This window comes from Pongo abelii, chromosome 4 (genome assembly GCF_028885655.2).
Source record: "Pongo abelii isolate AG06213 chromosome 4, NHGRI_mPonAbe1-v2.0_pri, whole genome shotgun sequence".
Lineage (NCBI taxonomy): Eukaryota > Metazoa > Chordata > Mammalia > Primates > Hominidae > Pongo > Pongo abelii.
This window is the reverse complement of record NC_071989.2, coordinates 121,166,394-121,181,137: the sequence shown is the minus strand read 5'-3', so window position 1 is coordinate 121,181,137 and position 14,744 is coordinate 121,166,394. Positions and strand designations below refer to the sequence as shown.

The 14,744-nt window shown below is 42.6% G+C and overlaps 1 protein-coding gene across 6 annotated transcripts in view; it reads left to right on the top strand.

Moving 5' to 3' along the window:
• MCC (MCC regulator of WNT signaling pathway) overlaps positions 1-14,744 on the top strand; it is a 498,353-nt gene that overhangs the window by 385,540 nt on the left and 98,069 nt on the right. For all 6 annotated transcript variants that reach the window (XM_054554995.2, XM_063723849.1, XM_054554996.2 and 3 more), the window contains 1 exon segment: positions 5,951-6,093. In XM_054554995.2, the coding sequence (XP_054410970.1) occupies positions 5,951-6,093 (143 nt within the window).

Sequence of the window (14,744 nt, the reverse complement as noted above, 5' to 3'; positions counted from 1 at the left end):
TCTCTCCCTGTTTTCCTGTGTGGTCTATATCAATCTCTTTTTTAATATTTGGAAGTTCTTGAATATGCATCTTATATGAGCTCTTGTTAAGACAAAAATGGATTGTTATATTCATAGAAGAGCATTTCAAAATCCCATTTGTTCAGTTATTCACCAAAAGATTCATAGATGAGTCTGATCTTCTCTATGCTATCTGAAAAAATAAGAGGAAATAGTATTGAAGAAAGAACGAGGACTTTCTTCATCACTTATTTCCTGTAATAGATTCTTTCAGAGAACTAAAAGGAATACATTTCCTTCCAATAGCTAAAAAAACAAAAAGAAACAAAACAAAACTTTTTCTTTAAAAGAAAGCCAGCCATTTAAAGGCAAGTCTACTTTTAATTTAAGAAAGAATGCAGTTCACCCAAAAAACACCAGGTCAAGTAGGGTGGATTAGTTGGCCACAGCAGACTGACAGCTTAACAGCTGTCAAGGCAGGCAGATGACCATCTACGTCTTCTCCACAAATCATTCCAATCCAGTGGAAGGCATGAATGTGCACCCAAAATGAGATAGATAATGTGGATAGTTAGTGACATGACAGTCTATCAAATGCTGTTGACTCCATAGTACTTTCAGCTTGAAGTCTAGAAAGCATGGTAAGAATTATACTTCCATTGACTTTTCCCTCTTCTGATTAAATTATTTTACCCCTAACCAATAATGAGAAGGAATCTTTAATAAACAATGAAATATCTTTTCCTTCAGTCATGACATTACAGTTGACCCTCAAACAATGTGAGGGTTATGGGAGACAACCTAGGCAATATCATTCTGCATGGAGGCAGGGGCAAGGATTTTATGACAAAGACACCAAAAGCAATAGCAACAAAGCAAAAATTGACTAATGGGATCTAATGAAGCTTAAGAGCTTTGGCATAGCAAAAGAAACTAACAACAGAGTAAACAGACAACTTACAGAATGGGAGAAAATGTTTGCAAACTATGCATCAAACAAAGGTCTATCCAGCATCTATAAGGAACTTAAATTTACAAGAGAAAAATAACCCCATTAAAAAGTGGGCAAAGGACATGAACAGACATTTTTCAAAAGATATACATGCAGCCAACAAGCATATGAAAAAAAGCTTAATATTGCTGCTCATTAGGGAAATGCAAATCAAAACCACAATGAGACACCATCTCACAGCAGTCAGAATGGCTACTATTAAAAAGTCAAAAAATAACAGATGCTGGTGAGGTTGCAGAGAAAAGGGAACACTTATACACTGTTGGTGGGAGTGTAAATGAGTTCAGTCATTGTGGGAAACAGTATGGCAATTCCTCAAAGAGCTAAAAGCAGAACTAGTGTTCAGCCCAGCAGTCACGTTATTGGGTATATACCAAGAGGAATATAAAGCATTCTTCTATAAAGACACATGCATGCAAATGTTCATTGCAGCACTGTTCACAATAGCAAAGACATGGAATCAACCTGAATGCCCATCAGTGACAGATTAGATAAAGAAAATGTGGTACGTATATACCATGGAATACTATGCAGCCATAAAAAATACAAGCTCATGTCTTGTGGGAAGATGGATGGAGCCAGAGGCTATTAACCTTAGCAAACTAATGCAGGAATAGAAAACCGAATACTGTGTGTGGGAGCTAAATGATAACAAATGGACATAAAGAGGGGAACAACAGACATTGGGGCCTACTTGCGGGTGGAGGGTGGGAGGAGGGAGAGGAGCAGAAAATATAACCATTGGGTATTGAGCTGAGTGATGAAATAATCTGTACAACAAACCCCCAAGACACGAGTTTACCTGCGTAACAAACCTTCACATGTACTCATGAACCTAAAATAAGAGTTAAAAAAACCCCAACAATATGAGGGATAGTGGCACCAACCCCTACTCTGTGCAGTTAAAAATCCACATATAGCTCATGACTCACCAAAAACTTAACTACTAATAGTCTACTGTTGACTTGAAGCCTTACAGAAAACATAAGCCATCAATTAAGACGTAGACTGGTATCTATTAGGTTGTGTAAAAGCAGTTGCGGTTTTTTCTATTACTTTCAAAAGCAAAACTGCAATTACTTTTGCATCAACCTAATGTATATATTTCATGCATTTATGACATACCTTAAAAAATTTGTTTTTGTATTTCTAGGCTATACGATTTATCTGAGTTTTTTCAAGTTGTCACAAATTTTCAAAAAATTTTCAAATATATTTGTTGAAAGAAAATTTGCATATAAATGGATTCACGCAGCTCAAATACATGTTGTTCAAGAGTCAACTACATATTGTCTCATTGGTATGAAATTTAGGAATTAGGCTGTGCTAGTGGTTGCAGAATCTTAGGTAAGTAGCCTCTCGAAGCCCCATTTGTCTTGTTTGTAAAATAAAGGTAGTGGTCCTGGCTAAAACAGTCTTTACAATCCCTTCCAGTCTGCCAGCCTGTGACTTTTCTGCCACTGCTGGTCATTACATCGGCAAGTGTACAATCTAATGCCTGCCTCCTGAGGAGCATTTGTTATGTTGTTGTTCAAGCTAGGAGCAAGCATTAATGGTTTCATCTCTTAAAGCAACTTGGAAGCACTTCACAGATGCTTCTACGTGAATGAAAGAATATGCATTTGGCATCCTGTGAGTTGACCCTTTATGTCCCAAGGAGAAACACCTGAGAACTTTGTCATTCCATTATTATAAACCTACCACTATGGAATGTCACTTTCAACATTTATCAGTTTGTCAGAGCTGCTATTTTTCTGGTTTTAAATGGACACTTTTTTTTTTTTCCATGTTTTTACATTTTCCTCTTTTTCATCACCAGCATTAGCAGTTGGTGTTTTTTTGGGAGGCATTTTTTCCCCAAAGAAATAAGTTATCACTTGAGAAGAATGACTGTATATACAATAAACAGAAGTCATCCTGAGATGCTGTTGTGCTGTGTCATTAGCCACACATCCTCACCAGGCATCCTCTAGGCTATGCAGAGCCACTGCAGAAGCACAACTCAAAATCTTGTCTTTATAAAACTGCCAGTGACTCTTGGTGTTTTTTACTTATTCCATAGCTCTTGATGGAACAATGCTCCTGAATGGTAGAGAAGACCCCCAATCATCAGTCTGCCACACATTCTGCAATCACAAATTGAGTTAGTTTACAGAGGACCCTCTGAGAATTGCTTTTGTCATTTCCCGGTCCCAGGTTCCAGCCCCCTTTCAGGAATGATGCCAGTGAGCGATAAGGATATGTAGCTCCATGATTTTTTACCAAAGTCAGTGGGAGACACAACAGGATGCATGAACTTTCTAATATTTAAGCTCAGTTTAACCTTTTTATACCTCATTCTTTGTGGCACAAAATCTTCCCTGTTCTCGCAAGGTAGCTTTCCACCTCTAATGACTATTTACTTTGTTGGCATGTGTCGTTTTTGTTCTAGAATACTTACAATGATTACCATAGCTGGAATGCATTTCTCTTCTTCTCATTTTATCTGTTTCCACACAAGATCTTGGCAACATTTACTCCTTCCTCTGAATTCCTAGACTTTCCACATTGTATTTTTATTTCTTCCATCTAACCCTGATTATTTGCATCCTCCGGTGCAATATATTTTCCTTTTGCTCAAACTGCCCAGTCAACAAGTAGTATGAGTGCCTCTCCAGCCTCATGTTTCCATCCTGTGCCATATTTTGGTTTCAGCCATAGTGAACCACTTGCTCCCCTCCAAGTTCTGCACGTTTGCAGCTCCTCTGAGCCTTTGCCTGTGCTATTCCACACTTGTGACCTAACTGAAATTGCCTTGAGACTGATCTTGAGCGCTGCTCCACCCAGGAGGTCTTCTCTGGTCACTCCCCACTAGCAGCCCCAGATATTGCACCTGTGTTCACCCACAGCATCCTTCTTGTGAACATCTTTGTCTCCTTGAAGACAGAATCCGTGCAGTCTTTGTGTTCCTATCTTTGTTTTAGTGCTCAAATACATTGAATGGGAATTTTTTTAGTTTGCGTTTTGTGACACAGAAAACCTACTGCTTAATGTGGTATGGTTCTCCTTCAGACTGCGCTCTGACCTCAGTAGGGAATGTTTCTACAATAACAGCTTCCCTTTCCCACACCTTCCCAATTCACTCCTTCATAAAGTTCATCCTAGTAATCTCTGGAATTAATTCTGTACAAAGCAGGAGATTTGGCAGGAACTATATATTTTCGAATCTGCCAAGCCAGGAGGGTTTAAGGTGGCTATTAAAGATTTTACAAATGCCATTTATACCAAAGAAACAGCAGCAGCATTTATCATTTGCTTTCTTGGCTGCAAAAAATTCTCGGCTGAGCCAAAGCTCATTATGTTGGCCATGCAACAAAGGTAATTTATTCATCATACACAAAATCTCCCTTAACTAAAATCAGAATTTTAAGTGCTGACTGAAAGGAGAGCTAATATATCTATCAGTGCACAATCATCCTGTAGACCAAAAAGGCATTTAAGAGTGCTTTTTAATCATTTTCTTTCCTAAACCTAATTATTGTTGACTTTTGCAGATGTCTAATAATTAATTTATTCATAGAACATTAGCCTGTATTTTTTTTGTCTTCACCACTCTCTAATTCATATTTTGCATGTCATGGGGCTTTATATCTACATAAAGCTTTCCCAGTTTTCTGGGTAGCTTTTATTAACAATACCTTATAAAGCACGGGCTCAGCTGAATCCCTTTCCTGGGAGAAATTTGATATCTTAAGAGAACCAAGATTTCTGTTCTTCACATTTCTCTGATTTATAGATGTGTCTCCCGCTTGCCTCCCTAAACCCTAATGATCACCACTCATCATCTTGGTCCACCCAGAATCCAACACTGTAGACTTTCTTCTCCTCTGGTTGTTGACAACTTAAAATGAATGCCAGGCTGAGATTTCTCTGATTCCTAGCTTTCTTCACAGACAACCTGCCCTTGAAGCTGAGCAGACCCAAGTGGGCATTCCACTCCCAGTTAAATCCCCTGACAGTTTCCCCTACTGGTTCACTTGCAAAATAGATCCTTCAAAGAGGGTTCATTTTGCTGTCTCCATACCTGTGTCCAGTGTATGTGTGGTGATGGTGGTGGTGTGGGAAGGGGACAGTGCACGTGCTCTGAAATGCACACTGCAATTCCAAGTTTCTCAGCTTGCTAATAGTACAGTGAAGAGACCAGAGGTTGAGGGACCTCTGAAGGGCTGAGAAGAGGTAGATGTGTGTATACAAATAAAACACGGTGGGGTTTAAATGTTGTCTTCCTGTTAGCAAGTGCAAATTAAAGGAAATAGACCGTTGAGTGGTGTTCTCTCATTCAGTGTTCTGTTTTCTCCTCATTGCATCCTCTCTTCCTACCCCCTAGTTCTACCTACTTTGGGAAGTTAGCCTAGTCTTTCTTATACATGCTGATCCATATACCTTTCAAAAAAGTCTAGTTTGATCTGCACAGATGAGGTGCTGGTTTCCCAATAGCTCCAACCCCATGTCCAACCTCCAGCCTCCTTCAAGAAGGAAGCCCCTGTGGGCCCCTCCGGGTGGTAGGGCATGCTGTTGCTGTGTGCTAGACTCTTAGTTATTTGGTTCACAGTAGCCTTAGTGCTAGTAGCCTTAGTTCTTTTTCTCCTCGGAATTTGAGGAGGTGAAGAAATCTAGTTTCTTCAGGAATCTTTAAAGCGGAAGAGTTTCTGCGGGCTGATAGATGAATCTCGTTTGTTACATGGGTATGTTATGTGGACACAGAGGCAACCTTTCAGCTTCACTCACTGACCATAGATGTGACTATCTATTTGGCCTGGGAGGAATCCTGGTCCCTGTGGCCTGGGGGAGAAATCTGTTTTCTCTCTGAATGTCTTTTTCTTGTCCTTAAAAGACATATTCTCTAGGGGGTTGTCTTATATCTTCTGTCAGTGGTGGCCAACTCTCCTTTTTTCTCAGGGAGGAAGATGAGTACTCAGAACTGCGATCAGAACTCAGCCAGAGCCAACACGAGGTCAACGAGGACTCTCGAAGCGTGGACCAAGACCAGACCTCTGTCTCTATCCCCGAAAACCAGTCTACCATGGTCACTGCTGACATGGGTGAGTCTGCCTGCCCTTACCACCAAGCCAGAGTTTGATTTCTCGATTGGAATAGAAATTTTAGAAATGTGAGGCAGCATGAATTAAAATTTAATTTTTCAAGGAGTTTGCTGAGTGGATGAAGTCACGTGTATTTCAGTCCCTTACACATTACTTTGTTGGTCAAAATGGAACTGAAGCTTTCTGCTCTGATATAATTGTGATTCAAACATAAGTCACTTCTATTTGAAAATTCTGGAAGTAGGGAACCAGTTTAAAAGGCTATTGCAGTATTCCAAATTACAGTAATATCTGAACTATGATGGTGGGAATGGAAGGGATGGGATGGGGGCCAACACATTGCAGTGGAAGAACCCCAATAGGTTTTAACAACTACGTGGATTGGGCAAGAAGGAGGAATCCAAAATGACTCCATTGTGTTGTTCCTAAGTGACTAAGAGAATGATCATATATTTCTTAGGAAGTTTTATTGAGAAGTGAGTTGGGAAAGAGTCATATTATGTTTGAGGTTGTAGAGAAATATCCATGTGTAAATATCTGGTATGATGTATTTTAAACTGCAGGGTGTAACCTACTATTGGGTCTTGAAATTACATGAAAAAGTATTTTTAAATGAAAGCTAATAGGAAAGCAAGTGACAGTGTTGTTTCATGAAATTTGTTTCTTGCATCTTTGTAGGCAGTAAGTTGCCAAATGAACGTTCTAATTGGGTTGCAGTCAAAATGTTACAAAACTGGTCTTGCCTACCTGGATATTTGGAAAGAGATCGAGGTTGAGGGAAGAGGCTTTGAAGTTATCTGAGCTAAGGTGATCCCTGTGGTTGAAGGGTGTGGAGTCAAAAGAGGGAGGAGCAGCATATCTTAGGACAGACATGTTTACATGTATGGGAGAGATGGAAGAAGAACCAGGAGAAAGAAGAGTTGCATATAGTCAGTTTTCTTGAGTTTTATAATGAGTTTTTCTTGGAAGTTAAAATTTTGTTGGGGAGAGGGATTTTAATCAAATATTACATATTTGGGTTTAATTAAAATCCTATAAGTGCTACAACATTATGGAACACAGTACTATGAGAGTGTATCCAAAGAAATTTGATTCAGTCTAGGGTTACAAGAAGGCTTCCTCTAGGAAGGCGTTTGACCTCAGAGCTGGAAGATCAGTAGGAATTAAGCAGGTCAAGGAAGAGAATAGCATCCAGTGAGGGAGAGGAATGCATTTAAGGAGGTGACTGAAGATCATCATGGATGGAGGACACAGAGGTGTGAGAGGGGGGCTGGAGAGGTAGGCAGGAGCTAGGCCATGCAGAGTCTTACAGGCCATGACAGAGACCATGTTTGGCCTTTACCCAAAGATCCACAAGAAGCTACTGAAAGATTTTTTAATAGTGGGGGAAGAGAATGAGATAATCAGATTTGCATTTTGTATCAATCAGTGTAGTGTGGAGAAAGAATCCATAGATGAAGAACGAGTTGGGGAGGCTAGCTTGGAAACTATTGCAGAAGTCTAGATCGGCAAAATTGTTGCTCGGATTAGGGTGGTGGCAGCTGAGATTTAATAAAGATGTAAAATTGGCAAGATTTGCTGAAGGATTGGAAACCGATTGAAGGTGGGGGTGTGTATGCCCCATAAGAGTTTGTTTGTACAGCAGATGGACAACAGGGCCACTCGCACATAGGAAGTAGGACCAGGTGGTTTTGCTTTGAGTTTTGTTTTGCTTGGGGCAGGAACTATATGATAGGTGGAGATCGTGTTTTGTTTGCCCATGGGTTTATAGTGTCTTGAAGTATTTGAGCGGAGATGCTTCAGAAGGCAGTAGGCATTCAGATAAAACACCAAGAGGAGAGACCTGGGCTGAAGAAAAGCAGCTGGGAGACATCAGGGTGTTTGCAGATGATAACTGTTGACTCTGTCATTGCCCCATTTGAATCTTAGTATCATGTTGACATTTTAAATTATGTAATAGTATTTATTTGCTTGACTGATTCTCCCACTGAATTCCACTAGGCAGAAGCATGTTTGTTTCATCTCCTAGTATATCTTCAGAGATTATCACAGGGCCTGGCACATAACATGTGTTTAAAGATAGTAGTGGGAAGGAATGAATGAGGTAATCAACCAATCCACCAGTCAGTCAGCCAAAGATGAAGGAATAAAATGAGGAGAATGGTATTCTGGAAGCCACTGGGGCAGAGGAGGCTCTAATAAGGAAGGAGCGATCAGTAGTCTGGATTGCATCTAAGGCCAAATAAGACACATCGAAGCCATTGAGAGATGTATGTTGGTACAGCTTAAGCCAGGCAGAAGTATGTTGAGGAGTGAAGACATTTCCCCCAACTAAACTGAACCCAGACCCTGGGCTTTATGTTACAATACACACAACTCCCTGCAACCAGACCATGCATGTGCCAAGTTCATACCAGCATGCTAAGTTCATACCAACCTGCTAAGTTCATACAGGCATCATAAATCTCTAACCCTGGCAGCCCCAAGCTTCAGGACTCTGTCTTCCGCCTTAGACAGCCAGACAGATTTAAACAGCCTAGAAATTGCTTATCATTGTAGAGTGTCAGCCCTATACTGATCCCTCCATTCACTTCTCTCAAATTGTATTTTATGGAATTAATAAGTGACCTGTACTCCAACAAAGTTCCATAATTAAATAAGTTTGGGAAGTGCAAGGATAAACCCATTTACATGGATGTCTTTCCTGTGGGGCTTCTTGGACCTCCTGACATGAGGTGGCGTCTGTAGCACTGGGCCTCACACAGAAGGCAGTGTCTGCCTGTCTGCGCCATGGGGCATCCTCATTTTCCCAAACCATTCCTTTCATTCTGTCCCTCATTTAAAAATATATGGGTTAATTATAACTGGTGGTAGCCTCTTTCCTGAGAAGACTGAGTTCCTGAAGGGGAGTGACCTTCCCTGCCTAGTGTTGACACATGTTCTCTGCCCACACATAGAAGCTTTTTTTTTTTTTTTTCCCATTTAGTCAGCAAACTTGCTTGGGGCTGTGCTAGGTACTGGGGATGAAGGACAGAATCTGCTGTCAGGTCAATGTGCTCCCACTCTCAAATCTTTCAAGCCTAGAGTGACTTCTAGATTCCTCAGCACACAGCCAACAGGGCGGTCCCTGCTTCTGGCCGCCTCCTTGGCCATTTGTCCTGTTTTTCTTCCAGATGCAGCCACTCTGGCCTCCTGGCTTGCTGTTCCTCCAGCCTGAGCTGCTTCTCCTGCCTGGGGCTCTGTGCTGGCTGTTCCTTCCCCCTGGAGCCCTCCTTCCTCAGCAGCTGTCTCCACAAAGGTCCCCCACCCTCCCCTCTAGAGTCATGCCTCATCCCTCACTTTCAGGCAGCCACTTGCTTCCCTTTCCCTGCTCCATTTTCTTTCATAGCATGGAGCACTCCCTGAGGATGGACTGTGTTTGTACTCATTTCCTTGTGTGTTATCAAGCTTTATCTGGTTGTCATGCCAGAGTGCAGGCTCCACGTGGGCAGGGACTTCACCTGCCTAATTTACCAGCATAGCAGTTCCTGCACGTAGGAGATACTCAAATACTTGAGCAGCAGTGAATGAACCCCATCCCAAAGCTCACAGTTCTTTGGAGGATGCAGACGGGTCCACAGGGAAGACCTCACAGTGCAGTTAGGACTCCATGGCAGGCGTGCAGTGGCCCTGGTGATAACCTCGGGGAGGAGCATGGAAGAATGCTTCCCAGAGGTCACAGCCAAGCAGGAATCTGGGAGCTGAGTGGGGTCGGAGCCCAGGAGGAGGAGGGTGCACCGGGCAGGGGCAGCTCTGCCAGATCCCCCAGGAGGACAAACACTTGGGCACAACAAGGAGGAGTTCATTAAAGCTGCTCACACAGTGCCGTCAATGTGTTTGTTCATCGGAACTGGCTGTCTGCCTCTTCTTATTCCTTCGCCATTTTCCAATTAAATTTCTTCAACAGGAAAAAAGCTTCCATATATAAGCACCATTATAGGAAATCATTTAAAAGTAGCCATTTCATTATAGTTGCTATATTTGCAAACCTGCATTAGCAACCCAGAGGTTTTCTTGAGCTGCAGAATTTGCTGCAGTGTATTTGCTGATCTCCAAAGATAACAGGACTAAGTCCAGCCTATCCGCTTCATCAAAAAGCACTTTTCTTTTGTTTTCATACCCACCCATCAGAGTCCAGCTGCCCCCTCAGTAGGCTGGTTCCTGGACACTGTCTTCCAAGCCTAGAGGAATAAACGATCCAATTAAAAAGTGCTTTGACTTACCTAAGCAGTCAAATAAAGGAGAAAGGTGCCAGCCTCTGTCACATTGCATGTTTTTTTTTTTTTTAATTACCTCTTATCAAACCTGGTCACACAGTTGTTCAGAAAATAAAGGTAATTAAGTGGACAAAGCCAAGGTAGGAGTTATTGCTTAGAATTTTTATGTCCTCCATCTGGCAAAGGCTCGCCATTAAAAGAGAGGGTGGGTATAGCAACTAACATGCTTTGCTCACTTACCCTGTGTCAAGCATTTACATGCATCCCTCATGTTTAATCCCCAACCTGGAAGGACGCCCTGGAGGTCTCCTCGTCTGTAAAATCAGGATAATTAAGTTTGGAGAGGGTGAGTCACTTGTCCAAGGCCACACAGCCAAGAAGTTGTTTTCGTTGTTGCCGCCTGTGTTTCTATAGATGGCTTTCCTTTGATACTCCTCGGTTTAAACAGGAAGACATGCCAGTGGTTGATGTCATTTGCTTACTGCAGTCCTTTGAGGTCTCTAGGGCTGATGGGGGAATTAGGGAGCAGCTGTGTGATCACAAGCACCTGGCTTAATAGCAAAGCATTTGCAATCAGATTTTGCGGCCCTTCATATTAAAATAGAAACAACAGTCTTGGACCCAATGATTCTGGGTATTGCAATAGAGCAGAGCACAGATGTGTGCACACAGGCTCAGTGCATCCTGCATGTTAGAGCATGTTTGCTGTCCTTTCCTGTGGACCATTTTCCCACCTCTGTTAATGCAACAGCAGTGCTTTTCTGGAGCAACTGTTTCCAAAACAAACAAAATCCCTGATTGTATGGGCCTTTGCACAGCCAGTGAAGCATTCTGTTATTTTGAAATCTCTTCTGATTTTGGGTGAGAAATTTTTATTTTTCTGGAATTTAGCAATATCAAACTATTATATCCTCAGGGTTGGAATATCAAACCATTATACCCTGAGGGTTGAGGTTTATACCCTTAGGGTTGAAATCTACTCTTATACCCGCAAGGTGTTCTATACATAGAATACCTTGCTTTCTGGTGTGATCACTTAGGTTTTTCCTCTGTATGAATAGGTTTTGGAGGACAACCAAGGAGGAATTTACACATGAAACTTGGTTTTTTGGTGCGGTTGTGACTGTGAAATATGTTTGATGCTAAAGCCAGATTTTCCTGGCTTCCTGGCTGATGAGGCTTAATGGCTTCAGGAAAAAAATGTTTACAAGTGTCAAGCAGCCACTCAGAGTGAGGAGAGAGGGTCTGGGCAGGGAAAGGCAGCCCTGCCTCTGCCAAAAACAGTTTTTGCAGACCTGGAGAAAAGTGTTTACACAGGTAAGGCGGGCTGTCTGGCGAATACTCACTTTTTGCTAGGAATGAGGTGGCTAGATAGTGATCCTCTAGTCCACAGACTGAAAAGGTTAGACCGGACTGAAAGTTGTACTCTAACTAGTTCATGTAACAGGCCAAGCCCTTTGTTGCCTTTTTCTTTTCTTTATGTGGGCAACTTAATTTCCCTGGAGAGGGTCACAATAGGGATCATCCCTGAGAACCAGTTAACAGTTTGAACATTGATTCACTGGAGCACTCTCTGGGGTGACTGTGTGTTTTCTCCTAGGGATCTGAGCCTGGTCAAATAAGACCTGTCTGCAAATAGTAGCAGAGCTAAGCACGTGAGGAGAACCCCCTGAAGTCATTCCAGAATCTTCCTTGGAGTAACCAGGGTTGAGAGCAGGAAAGGTTATTGTTCTACTTCAGTTTGTGTTACTTTGGAATATTTTCCCCAAATTCTGCTGTTCCATAACTTTTCAGTCCCCGAAAGAGACTTGGGGTATAAGATGGAAATGGAAAGGCATTAATCTACAGCATTTACTCAAAATGAGCTCCCACAATTCTTGGGATTCATGAACTCCTCTTCTATTAATAACATAAACAGTCTTTATTTTCTAAACAGACCATGTCTTCTAAGATTGATTTGGTTTTGGTTATTTGAAATTCATGACATAATTTTTCTTAAAACCAGCATTATAATAAAGGAGTGTTAGCTCCTGAAACCAGCCTTGGAAAGCCTATGTAATCTGTCATGGAAATAACTTCGGGACCTTGCTCGTGTTGTTACCGCATCCCCAGCCATCATTGTGAACATTTCTGCTATGAGAAAACATTTTGTAGGTCACATTTGGATGCCAGAACCACATCTTCCCCCTCCTGATGGCATGGAAATCCTCTCACTGCTGTTAGCATGAGGGCCACAGGGCCTGGGATGAGTGCTAATGGAGAATCCACTGTTTGCTCTCAAGGGCAGGAGACAGCCTATCTAAAGGGGATCTGGAGCTGCCACAGGTGACCCAGGCACTAAGAAAGGGCCATTTGGACTGGAGATTAGTGAGCCTGGGGGAGAGTGGGCAGAAGTGAGGCCTGAGAGCTGGGCTGTGCTCAGTGATGATAGAGAGCCATGGAGGCACAGTGAAGGGGTTGGAATTTATCCTCTAAACATGCTTGTAACTATTTCTTCAAGATTACTTCTCAAAGGTATTGAATGATTAAGTCTTTTCTTGTATACTGTCAGTTGCTGTCCCCTCTCTACCCCAAAGATTTCCTCTCATCCTCTGCAAAACTGGGTATCATTCTTATTTTAAAGCTGTGCCAATTCAGGGGATCAGTAGTCAAATAAGTAAAATGATTATATGTAGATTTGAACTTTTTTTCACATATGTGTGAAACAACTTTTCTGCCAGAAAAGTTCTGGCAGAAACCACTGACAGAACTTTTCTGCCACCGAGGCTGGAGGTGGATGGCTAGAAGTTATGTGGGAGTGCTGTGGCAGAGCAGAGCAGGGGATCCTAGATGGGCACCAAGGCCAGTAGAGGCTCGCAGTCCTGGAGCACAGCTTCCTGGAGTTGATGTTAGGTTAGCTTCCTTATCCCTTCATATTTATGACCAAGTTTGTTGTTTCACAGAAACAAACTGTGTCAGAAATCTAAAGTGACAACAGTGAAAATGAAAACAAATCTCCAGCTGGTAAGAGTTTGCTAAAATAGAAGTCCTGAAAATGCAGCCTCGATTGCTTTGAGAAAAGAAACAGAGATCTATAGTCAGAATGTGGTGGGGTGGCGTCTTTTGCTTCTCAGGTCCCCTACCCTGACTTTGAAATAGGAAATTTTCTTTGACCCCTTCTCAGGCCTCGCGACAGGGGTGCCTTGCTTACTCAGCCCACAGCTCTCAACCCCTCAAGGGAGGAGGAGCATGCAGGTGAGTGGGTGCAGGGGCCGGAACAAGTGCTTTTGAGCACCAGCAGGAGCAAAACTCTGTGATGGCCCCACAGTAACATCTCAGAGGGGAGGACCCGTGACCCCCAAAGCCCCAGAGGGCATGTGTTACAGTGCTCTTTTAGCTTTGCTGTTGGTGGACAGCTTAAGTGTTAAACAGCTCAGTGGGCCCTCTGCCTTTTCATGTGAGGCAGTTGCTCTCCACCACTGAAGGCAGAGGGTCAGTGTACACCCTTTAGCATCTGCACCCATGGCACCCAAGCTCTTGTTTGGCATCCAGGAAAAATCAGGTCGTACGAAGAATTGAAGGGTGATGAATATAGAAGATTTTATTGCCAAAAAAAGTGGCTCTCAGCAGGAAGGGGAGCTAGAAGGGGGATGGAACGGGAAGGTAATCTTCCCCTGGATTCTGGCTGTCCCCAGCCAGACTCCTCTCCAAAGCAGTGGTGTCAAGCCATCGCTCTGAAGTCAAGCTGCTGCTCTCTGACATCAAACCACAGTTTCTGACATCCAGCTGCTTCTCCTCTTCTTCCCTTCTCTGCTCTCTGCCAGTCGGGTCAGAGTTTTTATGGGTATAGAATGGGGGGTGGGGTAGGCCATGGGTGATTTTTTGAAAAGGCAGCATTCCAGCCGGGAAAAAAGGTTGCATGTTCTCACTTTGGGCCATGGTTATAGGCTTCAGGGTGGGGCTTCGCCAGGGACCCTGCCCTTTTCTGCCTAGAATTTCTCTGCCTCCTGTCCCTGTCAGCTTGTGCCTGTGTACTTGGTGATCATTTGGATATGGAAGACACACTTGCAGGAGAGGTCTCCAGTTCTGGTGGCTGCACTGAGAATTGATCATCTTGCACTCTCCATGTTAAATCTCCACTGCAGCATATCCAGACCATGTGAGACCTTCTTGCCTAGAACGTTGAAGTATGTGTTTTCTCAACTTTTTATTTTAAAAATCTTCAAACTTACAGAAAAGGTAAAACAAACCTCCATAAACCACTCGTCTTAATCAACCAATTGTTAACATTTTGCCACATTTTGATTTTTTTCTCTCTTGCTCGCATTTGTGTTTGTGTATACGTTTTTTTCTAAGCCGTTTAAAAGTTGCAGATGCCATGATGCTTCACCGAACCCTAAAGGCATATGTGTAAAC